The sequence below is a fragment of the Furipterus horrens genome, unplaced genomic scaffold (assembly GCF_987537825.1).
Source record: "Furipterus horrens unplaced genomic scaffold, mFurHor1.1.pri manual_scaffold_3, whole genome shotgun sequence".
Taxonomy (NCBI): Eukaryota; Metazoa; Chordata; class Mammalia; order Chiroptera; family Furipteridae; genus Furipterus; species Furipterus horrens.
The window spans coordinates 106,288,409-106,306,114 of NW_028327173.1; the positions used below are offsets into that span (position 1 = coordinate 106,288,409).

Below are 17,706 nucleotides of genomic sequence, written 5' to 3' on the forward strand. Positions count from 1 at the left end.
CACACCCATACACATGCATGCCTACAAGCACAGTCACAAGCATATTTTTGCACATACGCAATGTTCACACATACACATGAACCACCATGCAGACATTCACAAAGACATGCACACATGGGCGCACATCTGCATTTGCATGAAATCCTAGGTCAATTTTTCCCTCCTCATTCACATTTTCTCATGTCATCCTATGAGCCTCACCCATCCCTTTACAGTGGAAAAAAATCCTCTGGCTTGACCCAGAGCTAGCCTCTTTCCCTTTTATAGATGTCGCTCTTCAATCTTTCCCTTTCTCCCCTTCACTGTCCCTTGCAGCTGGCTTTCTGCTCTTTGTGAGGTTCGGTGAGGTTTCAAGGAGAGAAGAAAAACCTGTCCTCTGAGAGAAGCGCTACATACAAGATGGGAGCCCGAGGTTCTTCTGACTAGATAAGACCAGAGACATGATGGGCCCCTGTGGGTCTGTGCTGAGTGTTCAATGCCAGTGCCCATGGCAGTCCTGGTGTGAGCCGGTCAGTACGCCTGGGAGCCCAGCCTGAGCTCTCACTGGCTCAGGCCCCCAATGGGGAAAACAGAAGTGTGCACACACATGTGTGTGCACTGTTACCTGGGCCTTTGTCAAGACATGGGGACTAGAAAAGCTCCCAGGGGTGGGGGAGTGAGTTATTATGTGGTTTCTCTGAGAGTAGACCCCAACTCTTGAAAGCACAGGAACACCACTCTGAGATAGTGGGCAGTGCCGGCGAGAACGAGGCTGTTCTAGGAAAGCAGCTAGAGTGCGGGATGGACATAAGAGCATGTAATGCCGAGACCAGCTTTCATTCACTGTTTGAGCTTGAACCAGTCACTTAAGTTCCCGAGCCCCAGTCTTCCCATCTAAGCAGTGGGAGCCGCATTGCTCCTCCCGGTGCTGTGACTCCTCTGAGCGATCCATGGCGACATGCCAGGAAATTGTAATGTGCCGTTTCAGTGGGATACGCAGTAATAACAATCATGAAAATAATAACAATGGTCATAAAGAAGATAAGCTTTCATTGTCTGGAAGATTCATTTATGTAGGACAACTCATTTTTCCAGCAGGCTGGGTAGATGAGGCATGACAGGATTTTGATTTTTTTTTTCTTTTAAGTGCTTTTAGCTGAGCCCAAGGAGGTGTTCAGGTGGCTTCCAGCCGAGTTCAGAGGGAGCCTGCTCCTGCCCTCTCTCACGCACACCAGGCCCACCCAGCCCTCCGCCTCACCTTCTCGCCCCACATCCTCAGCTTGGATCTCCACTTGGACTGTATCCCCCCAGGTGGGGGCTTTGGTGGGCTCCGAGGTCACAGATGTGACTGCCTTGGAGTTCTGCTTCTTTGCTTCCTCAGATGTGGTTGTCCTGGAGAGGGGAGGGGCAGGCTGAGTCAGAGGAAGGGGTTCCTGCCTACTCTTCAGCCCTCCCAACTCCACAGTCCATAAATCAGAGCAAAGAGCGAACAGAGAAGCAAGAGCTCCTTCCCAGGCAGACACTCACATCATCCCAGGCCCAGGGGACACCAGGTCTCTCTCTTCCACTTCTCTGCCTGCTTGGGTGACCACACTGTCTCGCTGGCCACTTCTGAGGCCTTCATGTGGACTCAGGCCAGAGCTCAGGGTGGGGTGGAAGTAGGGGAGACGCCTTTCGTGTCTGACTCCCTGCCCCTACCGGTGCAGAGCTCCCCAGCAGGCGCCTGTGTACACAGGCTCCCTGTCGTTGCTGTCCTGTCCATCTTCTCTAGCTTCTGTTCTGTGAGAGGAAGCCTCTGGGCAAGGCAGCTAGCTGTGTGGTGCTCCTGGCTGGCCTCGCCTTCACCCTTCGCTTCCCGAAGCTTCTGGCCCAGATTCCCAAGGCTCAGCTCAGCTTCCCCAGCTCTGAACCCTTTCAATGAAGCACACACATGCTACTGCCTTCTGCACCTGGAGCTGGGCCCGGCGGGGTGTGGTGAGGCGTTCCTGGCCCGCAAGCACTCACAGGTGGTGCAGTGCCAAGCCATCCACAGTGGGGTGGGAGCTCGGACCCTCTGCATCCCAGTGCTTTCCACAGGTTCAGAGCCATCCAAGAGCTCCGTGAGAGACTTGATCTCTGTTCTGTTGAGGAGGTAGTTAGGTCGGGCTGCAAGCAGTGCAGCAATCACAGGTAAGGGGTCATTCAGAGAGCCTGCAGCAGGGGGAGCCTCACCACATACTCAGGTGCCCAAACAACACCCCAGATAGAAAAGCAGAGGTGGAGTTCTCACCATCCCCACTCCCAGAAGTCCCCACAGGAAGTGTGGGCCATGGGAGTCAGCCCAGAAGCTTACAGCTAATCTGTCCCACGTGTTAGCAGCGCCAGCCTGTGCTCCTTCCCAGCCCAGCTTGTTCCTCTCCTCCATGAAGCCCTCTGGACCCCTGGCCCTCACTGCTCCCTCACTCCTCTGGACTTGAGTGACACAGTGGCCTGGCTCCTTGTTCCCTACTTGTCACAGCCCTACTCCTGTGGACAACCAATTTTATGGGAGACCTATCTCTGAGCTCACAGGTCAGATGAGCAACCCCCCTTAAACCATCTGGGTTCCAAATCCCAGCTCTATACCTTACTGGCTGTGTGACTTCGGGCAAGCTAAGTAACCTCACTGTGCCTGACTTCCTGCATGTGAAATGGGGATGATAAATGCAGGGCTGTTGTGAGCATGAAGTGAAATAATATGTGTAAAGTGCCTGGCATATTGTTAAATACCATGAAGTGTTTGTAATAATAATTTTTATTGTCCCAGGCCTGGTGTCTCCCCATTGTGACCCCAACTCTGGATCTATAAGTGGGGGTCTTTGGCTGCTGTGACCAAGGTGTGAAGTCCTAGAAAGAGCACAGGCTTTGAAGTCCCACGGAGCTTCAAAAACCTGGTGTTTCTCAAAGGGACCTGACTGGAGGCAGAGCACAGGCTTTGAAGTCCCACGGAGCTTCAAAAACCTGGTGTTTCTCAAAGGGACCTGACTGGAGGCCGCATTAAGGGGAGAAGGGAAGTGCTGAGGGAGGGCTGAGATGAGAGGGGTTGGTCTCCCAGAGAACTGGCGCCCAACTCAGACACAGGGCCCACCCTGCCACGGGGCTGCCAGGCTTGAGAAAAGGCATCACAGCTGGAGGGCCGAGGAGCTCAGCCTGCTCCAGCCTCAGGTCCCTTCCTCGGGCTCTATGATCTCTGCTGACTTGGAGGGTGCCATCCATGCCCCTCCTTCTGCCACTCTGTGCCCTGGTTCTCTCTCCTGACAACTGCCCTCAAACTCAGAGGCCTCAGAGCTCTCAGAGCTTCTCACCAGCTCTCGCCTGCCTAGAGGGCACCCCCACCGGGTGTTCCCCTCCACTCTTCTGTGGAAGCACTGCGGGAGGGGGTGTTCCAGGAAGGTTCGTAAGGAGAAAGTCAGTCCTGCTCCCACACCACGCAGCTTTTTGTATCCCCTGGGAGCTTCCCAGTGCACTAAGAGTGAGTGAGCAGTGTAGTGACAGAATTCAAGTTGGAACTCAGGACCATCCTTATCAGCCTGTCTTCCATCCTCCTGATATCTTTGGCCTCTTGTCCCCTCCCCTTCTCTTCGCAGGTGGAAAGACAGGAATGATCATGGGCAAAACCAAGGGATCCTACTCCCAGTGCTGACTTTACTTAGGCACAGAAAGAGTTACGCAGCATCTCTCCTTCCTTCCCTCTGACACACACCAGAGAGGTGGGTTAGGGCAAGGTGAATAGGGATGAAAGAACTCCCAAGGGTAAGCCACCGCCCCCTCCCCCCAAGGAAGGAGCTTTTAGCAGGTGGAAGGAGCCTGTCAGGGTAATGGTTTTTCTTGACACAGCTGACTCCTCCGGGCCTTGATGCTGTTCTAGAAACTGAAGAGCTAGAAGGGCATCTGATTCTACACAGAACTGGAGAAGGAGGCCAGCTCACATCCTGCTCTGAGCCCCTATTCTTTGCCCACAGCTGGGCACAAGGCAGGCTGGGTTCTAGGACCCTAAGGCCTCTGAGGGAACTCAGGTCTCTCACGCAGTCTCAGAGCCCAAGGTCCTCTCCAGGACCTGCCTCCACACAGCCATCTGCAAGACTGATATCCGCCTCTCTGTCCCTGGAGCCCTGGCCTGGCTCTAGCAGGGCCTTGGGGGAGCTGCCCTCTGCCTGCTCTCCTGGGGCTCAGACTCAATCCAGCCATAGTGGGGAGGGCAGCCACACTAGAGTGGAACTAGGGTTGGGTTCAGAGGCACAGTGCAGCAGTCCTGGGTCCCAAGCTGCTGGGAAATATCACCCTGCTACACACGCCCCAGCTTGGCTGGGTGCCAGAGGGGTATGTGTGTGTCTGACAACCTCCAGCCATGTACCCCTGTGGAGGCCAGGCCCAAGCACAGCTGTCAGTGGGAGGGAAGAGAAAGGTCTCTGCTGTCCTTCTGTAAGGTCATGACTAAGGCAAATGTGTAGTCTGGTTCCCAGGGGCTGCTGTTGTGAGCGGAGGTCAGTGGTGGATAAGCACAGGACACTGATGGAGCATGCACAAGCTCCCCGCCCCCCAAACTGTCCTCTGACCGCTCTCCAGGGCATACACCTCAGGGGTGGAACCTGTGTGCCACAGTCCCTGTCTATGCACACACACACACACACACACACACACACACACACGACACACACACCACACACACACCACACACACACCACACACACACATACACCACACACACACACACACCACACACACACCATGCACCACACACACACACCACACACACACACACCATGCACCACACATACACACACACACACACACACCACACACACACACACCACACATACACCACACACACACATACACCACACACACACACACACACACACACACCACACACCACACACACACACCACACACACGCACCACACACACACACACACACACAGCCTCAGAGAGGCCTGTGTGCCACACTGTACCTGATTTCTGATCCCACTCCCATCTACCAGCCCTCAGGCTGCCTCTGAGGTCTCTAAGGCTCTCTCCTACACCTTGCCCAGTCTGTCCTCTTGGTCGTCCACATTCCTGAAAGCCTCAGAGCACGAATAGCTGTCAAGGTCTGGCTTCCTCCAAGGCAGGGCTGTGGAAGCCCAGGATGCAGGCCACCTGGCTTGTCCTGACTGCCAATCCCAGGCAGCCTGCAGAAGATCAGGACATAGGAGAGGGCCCCAATTCAGGTCTGTTCTGGCTGCTGAGGTCCTGGAGGGGCAGACCCTGGAATCTCAAAAGACCAGAGGGGTGTCCCTAGAAGCTCCTGTGGAAGGGGGTGACTGGGCAGACGGAGGAGGATGTGTGCCAGGCAGAACTTCTAGATGGATGGCGGTAGAATGAGAGGTCTTGTGACCTTTGACCGTAGCCCTGTTGCTCACTCAATGGGGAAACTTAGAGGTGGGAAAACAGGTTCAGATGAAGATTGTTCCAGGCCAAATGCCAGGTGTGTCATGACTGGGCCTCATTCTGTTCTGAGAAGGCAGGGCAATTCCCCTCTACTTGTACCCTGCATGCTGGCCTCTGCATCAGGAAAGCCAACCCCGACCCCCAACAATCCTCTAGAAGGCCCAGAGGCAGCCAGACTCCCAAGCCACAGACCTACCTCCATCCCCAAAAAGCACAGAAAAGCCCCAATCACTGCTTCTTGACCCAGCCTTATGCAACAGGGACAGGATGGGAGAGCTGGCCTCAGCAGGAACAATCACCTGAGCAAGGTGGGCAAAGGCTGGCTTCTTGAGTTTCTGAACCTTCCTGAGCTGAACACGGGAGGGAAGGCTTCCTGGAGGAGGCAGGGCTTGGCTAAGCAGAGAGGAGATGGCATGAGCCGGCTCCTGGGTAGGTCTGGGGAGGGGCTGGCTGGCTGATCCAGGCCTGTGGTTTGGGAGCATGTGGTGAGGTAGTCAGAGAGGAGAGCAAAGCCTGTGGTCCTCTCTGACCTGTTCTCTCTCCAGCCCCCTTCTTTCCAAGCCCAAGTGCAGTGTCCTCTGGTCTTGGCTAAGCTCCCCTGGGATTGCTGGGTGAGAAAATGTGGCTAGGGGCTCCTCAAAGGCAGAGCTGAGATGGAGGCAGGGATTCGTCTGGTCTCCCACTTCCCCAGACAACAGCCCATCAACAACACCCCCACCCCATGCCTGTGCCTCCCCCTAGCCCCCAGTGCAGTTGGTCCTTGTGGGTTTTAAGCTCTTGGGAGGCTGCCACTTAAGACATGAGCAGGGCTGTTATTCTTAGCAACGTGATGGGCTCTCACCCTGGGTTTCATTTATTAATTGGACTCCAATGAACCGTCACTACTTGCTGATGGTGCTACACCACTACAGATGGGCCTCAATTAAAGATTATTGACTCTGGAGCAAGAGGCCAGCCAATTCCTCATGCACGGCGGTGTGGCTCTCCCCCAACTTTCCTGCAGGGAGTGGGGGCAGCTCTGCAAATCAGACACAGCACACCCCAAGAAACTCTGCGATGAGCACTCTGGCCAGGGAGATGTCTTTCTGAAGAATGCCTCTCCATATATCTTCACCCACACTTTATCTGAAATAGCCCCGCTGTCCTTAAGGGATCCACTCCTGGGCAACAGGCACCCCTGCCCATGGCACCTCCCAGAGGCACAGGCAGGGGTGTTCTTTCCATATGGCCCAGGGGAAACCGCAGGCCACACAGAGCTGTGAGCACTGCAAAGTGATATTCAAACCCTGTCTGTGGGTATCATCACACCCTCTTTCCTCTCCTGGGGGAGCTAGCTTCCTCATTCAGAGAAACCTTTGTTCCCTCTTGCGGCAAAAGATGGAGCAGGGTCAAAAAGGGCCCATGACTGCACCATGTGTCAGCCAGCCTTTGGCGTGTCTGGCAGTGGTCTGCCCGGTGGCCTAGCTGGGTGAGGGGCCCTGGGAACCATCTTCTTAGGCAGAGGGGGAAGGGCCAGCTCTAAGTCAATCCCATGACCCTAGGGGATGGAATGACAGTCTCCTTGGCAAGGTACAGGCCTGGGTGAGACAGTTCTGGAACATTTTGCCATGAGTTGAGATCCTTCTCAGTGAGTCACTCTGAACATCCACTCCTCTGAATACCCCCTTTCTCATGAATGCAGCCTTAGAGCAGGAGGAATGTGGGCAGGCGCAGAGGTGAACTTCCTAACCTCACAAGAATCACCCAAATCACTGATTCTAGTTCTTTGCCAAACATACGTGGTGTTCAGTTCAAGTTCTGAGGTCCGAGGCATCACAGACACACAGACTTGCTTCCTGCCTGCTTCCCCAAGACCAGCCTCCCTGAGGTGTCCTGGTACCCGAGTATGGAGACCTGGAGTCTGCTAGCTGCCTCCTGACTTGGAAGACTGGGCAAAGGATGAGTAAGTGAGATTTATCTGTTTACTTGCCACCTCTACAAAACTAGCCTGGCATAGACTGCTGGATCCTGCTCCACACAGGCGCTGCTGCTCTACTTTACTGCCCTAGAAGAGGCTCCTGGGCTGGGAGGAGGGCTCAGATCCCCCAAAAGAAAAGAAGGGGGTGCCTCTCAGACACATATAGAGGACATGCAGCTATGGGGAAGTCACTGGCCCCTGGGAGAAGAGGACAGCCAGTGAAAATGAGTGGGTTGAGGGTTCAGGAAGAGGAGGTGATTAAGAAAGGCCCAGAGATCCTGAGCAGAGGCAATTTGTCTGCATGTAAAACTGGTCGATTTTACACAGCAATCCGGATTTCTGGTTTCTCTTGAAAATTTGAGAGGGCTGCCTGCATTCCTCCAAGGCAGAAGTCAGCAGTGGTGGCTCCAGCTGCTCCTCCAAATGACCCGTGTGCTTGCCAGTTTGCCACTGTCCCCTCCACTGTCTATTGCATCCCACAGCTGGCTGACTTCAGCATTTACACAACTGGCTGGAGCCCTGAAGGCACGACTTGGCCATCCCTGGTGCCATTCCTTCTGACAGAAGCACATTGCATGTGTAGAGCCACAGATGACAGATACGGGAAGAACACAAGCAGGAGGAAATGGACTGGAACCCAAGCCCCAGCTTCCTGCCTACTCTTTGATAGATGCTGGACCATGTAGCATCTGACCCTGAAGCCCATGGGGGTACTGGCAAGGGCAGAGGGAAGCCAGACAAAGCCTGGATAGAGGATCAAGCCTCCTGGCTCCTCCTGGTGTCCTGGGAGGCAGGAGGAGCCCTGCCAGCAGCTGTGCCCGTGCTCGGAAACAAGCAGAAAGCCCGGGTGGAATGCCATGAGGACACCAGGAAGGCCCCCACTGGCCAGCCTCACTGCCTGAGATCTCCCCAAGAGTACTTACTTCTCTAGGTAAACACTGCCCTGTTGGACAGCTCCTCCAGGATCCTAGTGCCCCTCGGGGACAGCTCCTGCCTTTTGAGTCTGAATAAGTGTTTCAGGCATAAGAAGAACTGAGGGGCCTGGGCATCGCTGACAGGGGAACATCTGGAAAGAATTCTTTTGGCTTCAGTCTGGCTGGGGATCACAAGTCAACTCTCCTTTAACCACTGATGCCAGCTGGGTTTATAGCTCTGGGATATAGGGATGTTCTCACTGAACAAAAATTCTGAAGCTCTGAGCCTGGAGGGACCGACATCATGGGAGGGCCAGGCCGCACTGTAAGCTAGGGAACCTGTAGGGTGAATAAGACCTTGGATTCCCAGGGCCCAGGGCCTTCTCCTTCACCATGTGCCTTTCCCGACAGGCATCCTACTAGAAGAAGGAAAGTGCTTTGGCCTCTGCCAGACCCAGTGGCCAGTGGCTAGATGAGGATGGTCATCTTCATGTGCTCCACTCCTACTGGTCAGCCATATAACGTCAAACAAGTCCCTTTGTTGCCGGGGCCTCCTTGGTTATCACATGGAGCCAAGGCAGCCTGCCTCCAGGTTGCGGCATTCGGGTGAGTGTGGAGGACCACGCTCCGAGTTAGCGCAGCACAGGACTGCATCAGCAGTGGGGCTGCTCTCCTCCTGTGCTGCCCATGATCACTGTCACTGTCATGTTGAAAATTATTTATTTATTTTTTTCTTGAGCTCAACATGCCAGACCTCCATCCACTCCACCCAAGTCCCTGGCCTCTGAGGCCTTTTGACCAAGGCCCCTAGCCAAACAGAGGAAGGTGTGGGCAGTCCAGAAGGACCCTCAGGGGTCCAGACTGGTCACTGGATCTCCTTTGGATGTCTGGTTTAGGGCTCTGATGCCAACAGTCCCCTTTTAAGAGGCCAACTGATACGTGAAGGCAGGGATGAGGTAGAAAGAACTCTTGGTTTTGGAATCCTGGATCCAGGCTTGGGTATTTACTAGTTCTGTGACTTTGGACAAGTCACAGAAATGCTCTGAGCCTTAGTAACCTCATCTATAAAATGGGGATAATATTTCACCTAGCTCACAGGACTAAGCAATAATTAAATTATGCAAGAGAGAGACAGACACACATGCTTAGCACATCTGCCAGGTATATGGCAGGCACTAGATAAATATAACCAACTTTAACCTTCACCCTTCCTCTCTTACCAGAACCTTAGACAACTGTCCTACTTTCAATATCTTCTTCAATTAGTCACCAGGGTCAGAGCTCAGTCTGTGGTCAGGATCAGGGTTCGATATATGATGAGGGCTATGACCAGAGCCAGGACTCGGTCTTTAACCAGGGCTTGGTCTATGACCAGGGTCGGGGCTCAGTCTGTGACCAGGGTTGAGGCTCAGGGTGTGACCAAGGTCAGTCTCAGTCTGGGGCCAGGGTCAGGGCTCTCAGGCTTATCCAAGAAAACCAAAGATCCTCTGAGTATGACTGACTGGCCATGATCCGTGAGCTGCCCCTCCCACCTGGGCCTGAGCCAAGCACGCCCATGTGCACAGAGGGAGCAGCACTCCCCTCGCAGTATTGACTTTGTCCCTGCTCATTGGCTCTGGGCAGCAGGCAGTTAGAGAAGCAGCTGCCAACTGGCAGCTCAGCCATTCAGCCTTTGGCCAATGGTCAGAACCCCACGGATCATCTCTTGGCCAGCTTCTTTTCCACACCCTGCCCACCGGGGCACCCCACCTGTCAGAGCCACTGCCTTCCTGGTCCCTGCTGTGCTCTGACTGGCAGGTGTCTCTGTGCCAGGCTTGGAGGCAGGTGCTGGGGAGACTCCAGGCCTGAGCACTGTCCTAGCAGGTCTGGGTGTGGAATCTGTCTTGGGTGATATAGCTGGGACTCTTACTGCCTCTAAAGAATGAAGATTGTCTCCCAGGCCAGAGCACAAACCAGCCTGCAAGCCTGGTGCAACATGGAAGCCAAACCTCACATCCTGACCATGGGAAGATTGAGCTTAGAGACGGTCAGGGACTGGTCTGAGGCCACACAGGGAGTCAGGGGCAGTGGACCAGACTCTCGGATTTCCTGATCACGTTCTGGCTTCCCTCTACTGTGCTGAGGCTTTCTTTTGGTAGGTCTCATGTGCCTACTGTGAGTGCTATGAAGGATACCCTCACCTCTGTATCACACTTTACCTGTCAGCATCTCCCCTGTGTGGCTCCACCATCTGTATAGTTCTTTGAGGCATGTTCCCAGGTGAGGCATTCAGGCATTGAAGGGTGAAGTTTCCAAAAGTCACAGAGCAAGCTAGAAAAGGGTCTAGATTAATTCATTCATTCATCCATGTATTCATTCAGTCAATATTTATTGACAGTTTCCTATGTTCCAGATACTGTGTTTAATAGTAGGGATGAAATGGTGAGCAAAACAGACCTGGTGGTTGCTTATGGAACTAGTGGAGCACAGCAGAGGGAGGGACTGATGAAGAATAAGCCAATAATCACATAAAAGCACACAAAGCATGTGAACCTGCAAGAGCAACACTGGAGAAGTGCATGGTCTCATGGAAGCATGTAATTGGGGCGGGGGTAGATTTAGCCTGGTCTGGGAGGTTTGGGAGGGCTTCCTTAAGGAGGTGATGAATGAGCTGAGAAATAATATTCTGGGAGAGGGAGTGTACAAAGGCCTAGGATGGGAGGGACTAGGGTCTTTTCAGAGAACAGAGAGATATCTGGAGTGGCTGAAGCAAAGGGGGGCTGGGGGTTCATGTTGAGGAGGCAGAAAAGACCCACCCATACTGGACCTGAAATCATCTTTACTCTGGGAGAAATGAAAAGGCATTGGAGGGTTCAGAAAATGGGTTCTTACCACAGTATCAAATAGTAACCTGCCTTTGAAAGAGGTTTGAAGAGGGGCAAGATCGGAAGTACCGAGAACAGAAAAAAAATGCAGTAGCCTAGGGTGGTGGAGCTGGTGGAGAGAAGCAGCCAAGTTCAAGATAGGAGAGAAATTAACATGCTTGGGGACGGATTTGATGGGGGTGAGGGGATGATTACTGATGACCAAATGGGACGAGATCATGTAGATAGTATAGAGAAAGAAAAGTAACTGAGGGTCGAAATCTGGGGTAGGTCGACATCTAATGCTAGGTAGAAGAGACAGAGGGGTGCACAGAGAGGAGAATAAGAGAGGGGGCACCTTGGACCAGGAAAACAAAGAACTTCAAGTAGAACGAGTGTTCCTGAGGGGCTAATGCCACTGAGAGATCACGAAAGGGGATGTGACTATGGGACATAGGGTCAGGCATAAAGGTCACTGGTGACTTTAGAGAAAGCTGTTTTGGTGGAGAAGTGGAGTCAGATTGGAAGCAGGTCAATGGCTCAGATGGAAAGCAGAACCACAAGATGAGCCAAGTGGACCTGTTGGCTTGGGACAGTTGCTACTGGAAGTTGCATCTTATTACTAGATTGGCTCAAGTTTGGAGCCTGCATAGTGGTGAAGAGGCCACATCCCACACTAGGGAAGCCCCATCTTTGGACCTGAGCCCTCTTCAGCTCCCCACTAATGGGCTGAATGACAGACTAGCTCTGGCCCTTGTGCTTCAACCCCAGCTCCACCCCCCACCAGCATGAGCTTCCCTGCTGCGGATGCAACAAACCCCGAGAGGAGGGTGGATGGGCAGACACAGGAATCTCCGGTGTCCCCCCTCGGATCTGACATGAGACAGCGCGGGATGGCAATGGCAGAGAGCAAGAAGCTAAGCCAGAAGCCCAAGCTGAGGGCAGCAGAAAACACAGGCAACAGAAAGATGAGGAAAAATATTTTGGAAGGACATGAAATTACGTATATTTAATATATAAAAAATGTATTTTAAGCATCAAAATACTCATCGTGAGAAAAATACAAACTTAAGTGGACTGAGCAATGACCACTGTATGCCTTGTTACTGAGCATTTGGAATCAGACATACGGGGACATCATGTTCTTTCCAGGACTTAGGGTTTCTGAGGGCCTCGGCCTTCCCTCTGCGGTTCCTGCCTGGGGCTGGGGGCTCACACTGAAAGCTCTTTTCAGGTTTCACCAGCTGGGCCTTCTTCCTCAGAAGCCCTCCCTCTGCTCCATTTGCATCTCATTAGCACCGTAGGCTGGTGGCCGCTCAGCCACCAGGAGGCCTGGAACGCCACGGCCTGCCCCCTCCCCGGGTGGAGATCGGCGTGGCGATGCGCTACCCCCGCCCCCACACCCTACACCCGGGCTCCGGCCCGCTTGGCTCCCTAGGAGTGTTCCCATGGCAACCGGGTGAGGGCGCAGGTCGCGAGGCCTGCCGAGGAGCCGCGCGGACGCCAGTTCCCCGCCCGCCGCCGGGCTGGATTGGTGATAGGCAGGGCCTCCATCTCCCGAGATGATGGGCGATAATTGGTTTATGGAAATAGCTGAGCGGAGAAGGCAAGCTCCCTGCCAAGCCCGCTCCTCGCCACCTGGCCTTTCTCGCTGCAGAAATGGAGCTGGGGGAGGGGCCGGGAGAGCCCGAGCGCTGGGCGGGGGAAATGGGGCTTTTGAGACATCAAGTGTTTCACCTGTTGGTCTCCAGCACACCCTCTATCCTCCTTTCACTCTGTGTGGATGCGGTAGTTGTTGTTATAGTAACCTGATGTTCGCCTCAGTTGCTCCTTGGCCCCTAAGTCTGTGCTCGGGCCTATGTTGGGTGCATTGTTGGGGAGAGGGAGAAGAGAGAGAAAGGACCCGGGACCTGTCCTGGGGAACCCGCTTTGGGGGACAGAGGAGCAACACGTAACTTTATTTGTATGAAGTGCCTCTGCCAGTGTTGACACTGCTGTGGGGCTCTTGGGAAGGGAAAGCAACTCTGGTGGCTGCTTGGAGGAGGAGGCATCATGAACAAGGCTTTGAAGGTAGGATTTCAGCAGGTATTGGGGAGAAGGCTGGGTCAGGCACTCCCCAAAAGAAAATGTGGGGAAAAGCCAGTAGGGAGGTACTGAATGATGCTGTTATTGGTGGAGGAGGGGAGGTGTAGGGAGGTGGAGTGGGAGTCCCTGGTGGCTCCCAGTCTTGGGAAGGAGCACTGCACAGTGCTTTACAATCAAGACTGAGCAGATGTCCAGCATCCATATGGAAGGTTAGCTGGAGACTGTAGCCCTTTGATGCCCTCTGAGAGAAGTGAGGTCCGTGAGGTGGGCAGCAGACATGGAATGGCAGGCCTCGCTCGGATATCAGGCTGTGAGGAGTGTGAAACCCAACTGCAGCTAGCTGGAGGGGGGATGAGGGGATGCATTAAATGACAAGAACTAGGGAAGTCCTTACGATAGAAATGACTAGAGTGTAGTGGGGGCCAAGGAGGAGGATGGTCGTGAGTGTCTTACCCCAGGATTGGGTGTGGTGGGGTGGGGCGCCCAAGGCAGGCCCCAGGTCTTCTTCCCTTGACCACCCTCCACCCCCATGGAGCCTTAGCCCAGGCCTCTGCACCCAGGGGCCCTGCCCCCTGAGGTCAGGTTGTGGCCAACCCCTGCCCATCGAGCTGTGGGATCAAGGAGTGGCCCTTCCTACCTTCCCTAGCCCTGGTGAGCAGCTTCTGTGCAGCAGCAAGATGGCAGGCCTCACATTTGCAGAGTCCTCAACCCCTGTGTGATGCACACTTGACTCTTCCTCTGGGTATCACAGTCCCAGCCTCAAACCTTTGGGTGCTCATCTTCCAAGTATCCATACCTTGGTTTCTGCTCCACGGGACACCAGGCCCCACCCCACTCTCAGTAGCTACTTACACTGCCACGTAGGGCCAAGGCTCAGAGCCATCCTTGCAGGCAGGGAGGTTGGTGGCCCCATGGAGAGTGACTGTGATGCTCTCCTTATTGGAGGGAGACAGGGGGCTGATGACAGATTCCACAGTCTGGGTGGTGTTTGGGGTGTCCTCTGAGCCCTCGGCGACCTGTGGAGAGAGCCAGGGCTGAGCGGCTCTTCTGGTGTGGTCACCTCCGCTTACTGCCTCTCTGTAACTCTAGTCCTCTCATCACTCCTCTCCAAGCAGCTTTTTCCCTCTGTCATTCACCCACCCAGTCTGGAATTACAGGTCCCAAAAGGCAATTGTCTTTGACCCCATTTTCTTACTACCTCTGTCCCACACCCACATCTCTCCCAGTTTCCTTCTTGCCTCCTCCAGTCTTGTATCCATCACTTCCTGCAGAATGAGATAGGCCACTTCACCTTTCAAGTCCAGTCCCACCTCTAAGCCCTTACTTTTGCAGGTACCCTTGCCTGTAATTTCCAGATTGCTCCTGGTTTTGAGGTCCTAACAATTGTCCTTCTGTCTCTCCTGCAATCTCACCCCAGTTCACCTCAGGTCCCCCCAGTTGAGAGCACTTTACAGTTTACAAAACTTATCCATGGAGTCACCCAATGCATTAATGGAGATGAATGAATGTGTCTGTCCCAGATGCCTCATCCCTCTTCAACCCAGAGGAGAGAGGTGCCTGCCCACACAAGGCCTCCTGGGCTGGTTGCCCCAAGCAGATCCTATGCAGGGGCTCAACAGCTCAATAGCTGTGGATTCATGGCCCAAAGGAGCATGGTGATGCGAGTTGCTGAGAGGAGACAGAAGCTTCAGCCTGGGACAGTCAGGGAAGGTAGCTGGGAAGAGGAGGCTGCAAAGCGTCGGGAGAACATGCATGGGTGAAGCAGGGAAGACAAGCTGGAGAGCAGAGCACTGGAGCAGAGGCAGCAGAGTGGGAAGGGGAGGGAGCATCGGGAGGCCCAGGGCAGGCAGAGTGTTTCTGAAGGATTCAGGGAGTTGGAGCCTGGCAGGGTGTTTTTAGTGGATTAAACACTGGGGTGGGGAAGGTGTGGACATGGGGCTGCTGTGACTTGGGGTATCCTGGTCCTCCCTCTGCACTGAACTGCTGACTTTCTCCCAGTCCCTGGAATTGACATTGACACAGTTGAACCCTTTGTTCCTCCTGCTGATTCATTGGCACAGCTGATGTGAGGGGCTACAGAGGGGCCCTCCTGGGCTTTGGAGAGGAACGGTGGACCTCTTCAGGTTGGAGATGGGGCCTGGAGGGGGCCACTGGGAGCTGACCCTCTAATCAGGAAAGCTCGTCTTGTGAAAGCCTGCATTTCAGGGCAGGCCCTGGTAAGGGTGCAGGAGTCCTCAGGATGGGAAGGGTCTGTGGAGACCGTTGAGAATAATGACCTGTTACATAGAGGGGAGACTGAGTACTGGTCCTGGGTGGGCTTTGCACTGGTGGCAACCCCAGCAGGGAGGGTACCCTAGCTCTGTTCTGATAAGTTTCAGGAGAGCTGGGTTTAAACCCCAAACAAGTCATGTTCTGAGAGTCGTTTTTCAACCAGACAATGAGGGTTTAGACCAGCCTGCCTGGAACCCACCCTGCTTCCTATGTGATGGCCCAGGTTCCCCACATACTGTCTGTTCTCACCTTGAGCCTGGGGGTCCCAGGCACAGTGGCTTCTGGCAGCTTCCAGGCAGAGGGAAAGGGAACGGCTGTTATTTCATTGAGTTCTCATGACAGTGATATGGGGTGACTACAGATATGAGCCCCGTGCTAGTCCAATCCATCAGCATGTCCTGCCAGCCCTATTTTCAAACCATGTGTACAATCTGACCCCTCTGTCTCTTGGGTCCAAGACACCGGATTTCTTTCCTTTTTTAAAGTATATTTTATTGATTATGCTGTTACAATAGTCCCAATTATTTTTTTCCTTTACTCCCCTCTGCTCAGTACCCCTTTCCCTCCAGCAATCCCATCCCCTTTAGTTCGTGTCCATGGGTCATGCATATAAGTTTTTTGGCTTCACCCTTTCCTATATTATTCTTAACTTCCCCCTGTCTATTTTGTACCAACCAATTATGCTTCTTAATCCCTGCGCCATTTCCCCATTTCTTCCCCTGCCCCTTCCCAGCTGATAACCCTCCAAATGATCCCCATACCTATGATTCTATTCCTATTCTAGTTTGCTTAGTTGGATTTAGTTTTTATTGTTAGATTCAGTTGTTGATAGTGAGTATGTTGTCATTTTAATGTTCATAGTTTTGATCTTATTTTTCTTAAGTAAGTCCCTTTGCCATTTCATATAATAATGACTTGGTGATGATGAACTCCTTTAGCTTCACCTTGTCTGGGAAGCACTTCATCTGCCCTTCCATTCTAAATGATAGCTTTGCTGGGTAGAGTAATCTTGGTTGTAGGTCCCTGCTTTTCATTACATTGAATACTTCTTGCCAGCCCCTTCTTGCCTGCAAAGTTTCTTTTGAGAAATCAGCTGACAGTCTTATAGGAACCCCTTTGTAGGGAACTCTCTTCTTTTCTCTTGCTGCTTTTAAGATTCTCTCTTTATCTTTAATCTTTGGCATGTTAATTATGATGTGTCTTGGTGTGGTCCTACTTGGGCCTAGCTTGTTTGGGACTCTCTGTGCTTCCTGGACTTGTATGTCTATTTCCTTTGACAAATTTGGGAACTTTTCCTTCCGTATTTCTTCACATAAGCTTTCAATTTTTTGCTCTTCCTCTTCTTCTTTTGGCACCTCTATGATTCGGATGTCAGCACTTTTAAAGTTTTCCCAGAGGTTCCTAAACCTTTCCTCATATTTTTCAATTCTTGTTTCCTCATTCTGTACTGGTTGACTGCTTTTTTCTTCCCTATGTTCCAAATCATTGACCTGAACCCTGGTTTCCTTCCCTTCACCATTGGTTTTGTGTGGATTTTCATTTCATTTAGCATAGCCTTCACTTCTTCCCTTATGCGTTTGCCGTACTTAAGCATATCTGTTAAGTTTGTGAGCATCTTTATCACCAGTGTTTTGAACTCTATGTCTGTTAGGTTGGCTATCTCCTTGTCGCTTAGTTCTCCCACTGGAACCTTGATCTGTTCCCTTTTTTGGGTTGTACTTCTCTGTCTCCTCAACTTGATAGCCTCCTGTGTTTGCCTCTGTGCCTTAGGTAGAGCTGTCACTCCTGTTACATTGTAAGGAGCAGAGCCTTAGGTATTCATCAGTATGGGCGACCCATTTCACCACGTTGTGGCACTGTTGTGGGGGAGGGGTCTGAGAGGGAACAATGCCGCTTGCTCAGCACTTGCCCCTTTTCCAGGCACTTCTCCCACTTCTGTATGGGACTGTCGCCCCTCTAGCTGCGGCCCTGGCCATTGTTCCTAGAGTGTGTGGGTCTGTGGATGTTCTAGGACCATGGGGGCTCTTGGGGGCCCTTTAAACAAGTGGACTCTACTGAGACACCGGCAGTTTCTTCCTCTACCTCAACCCCCACTGGTTTGCACAGTCGGAAGCAATGAGGCTTTATGTTCCCCGTGGTGGCACCAAGAGCAGTGTGGTCTGGTCTTGCACGGGGAGTGCTCTGCAGGTGTCCCTCCCTATTTTTTAAA

The 17,706-nt window shown here is 53.0% G+C and overlaps 1 protein-coding gene across 1 annotated transcript in view; it reads right to left on the reverse strand.

Annotated features, from left to right (window-relative positions):
* LOC150015679 (coiled-coil domain-containing protein 33-like) overlaps positions 1-17,706 on the reverse strand; it is a 60,313-nt gene that overhangs the window by 18,586 nt on the left and 24,021 nt on the right. The window contains exons 4-5 of the mRNA XM_090268307.1: positions 14,079-14,242; positions 1,238-1,371 (exon numbers count right to left, since the gene is read on the reverse strand). Of these exons, the coding sequence (XP_090124433.1) occupies positions 1,238-1,371; positions 14,079-14,242 (298 nt within the window). The remainder of the gene's footprint in view (positions 1-1,237; positions 1,372-14,078; positions 14,243-17,706) is intronic.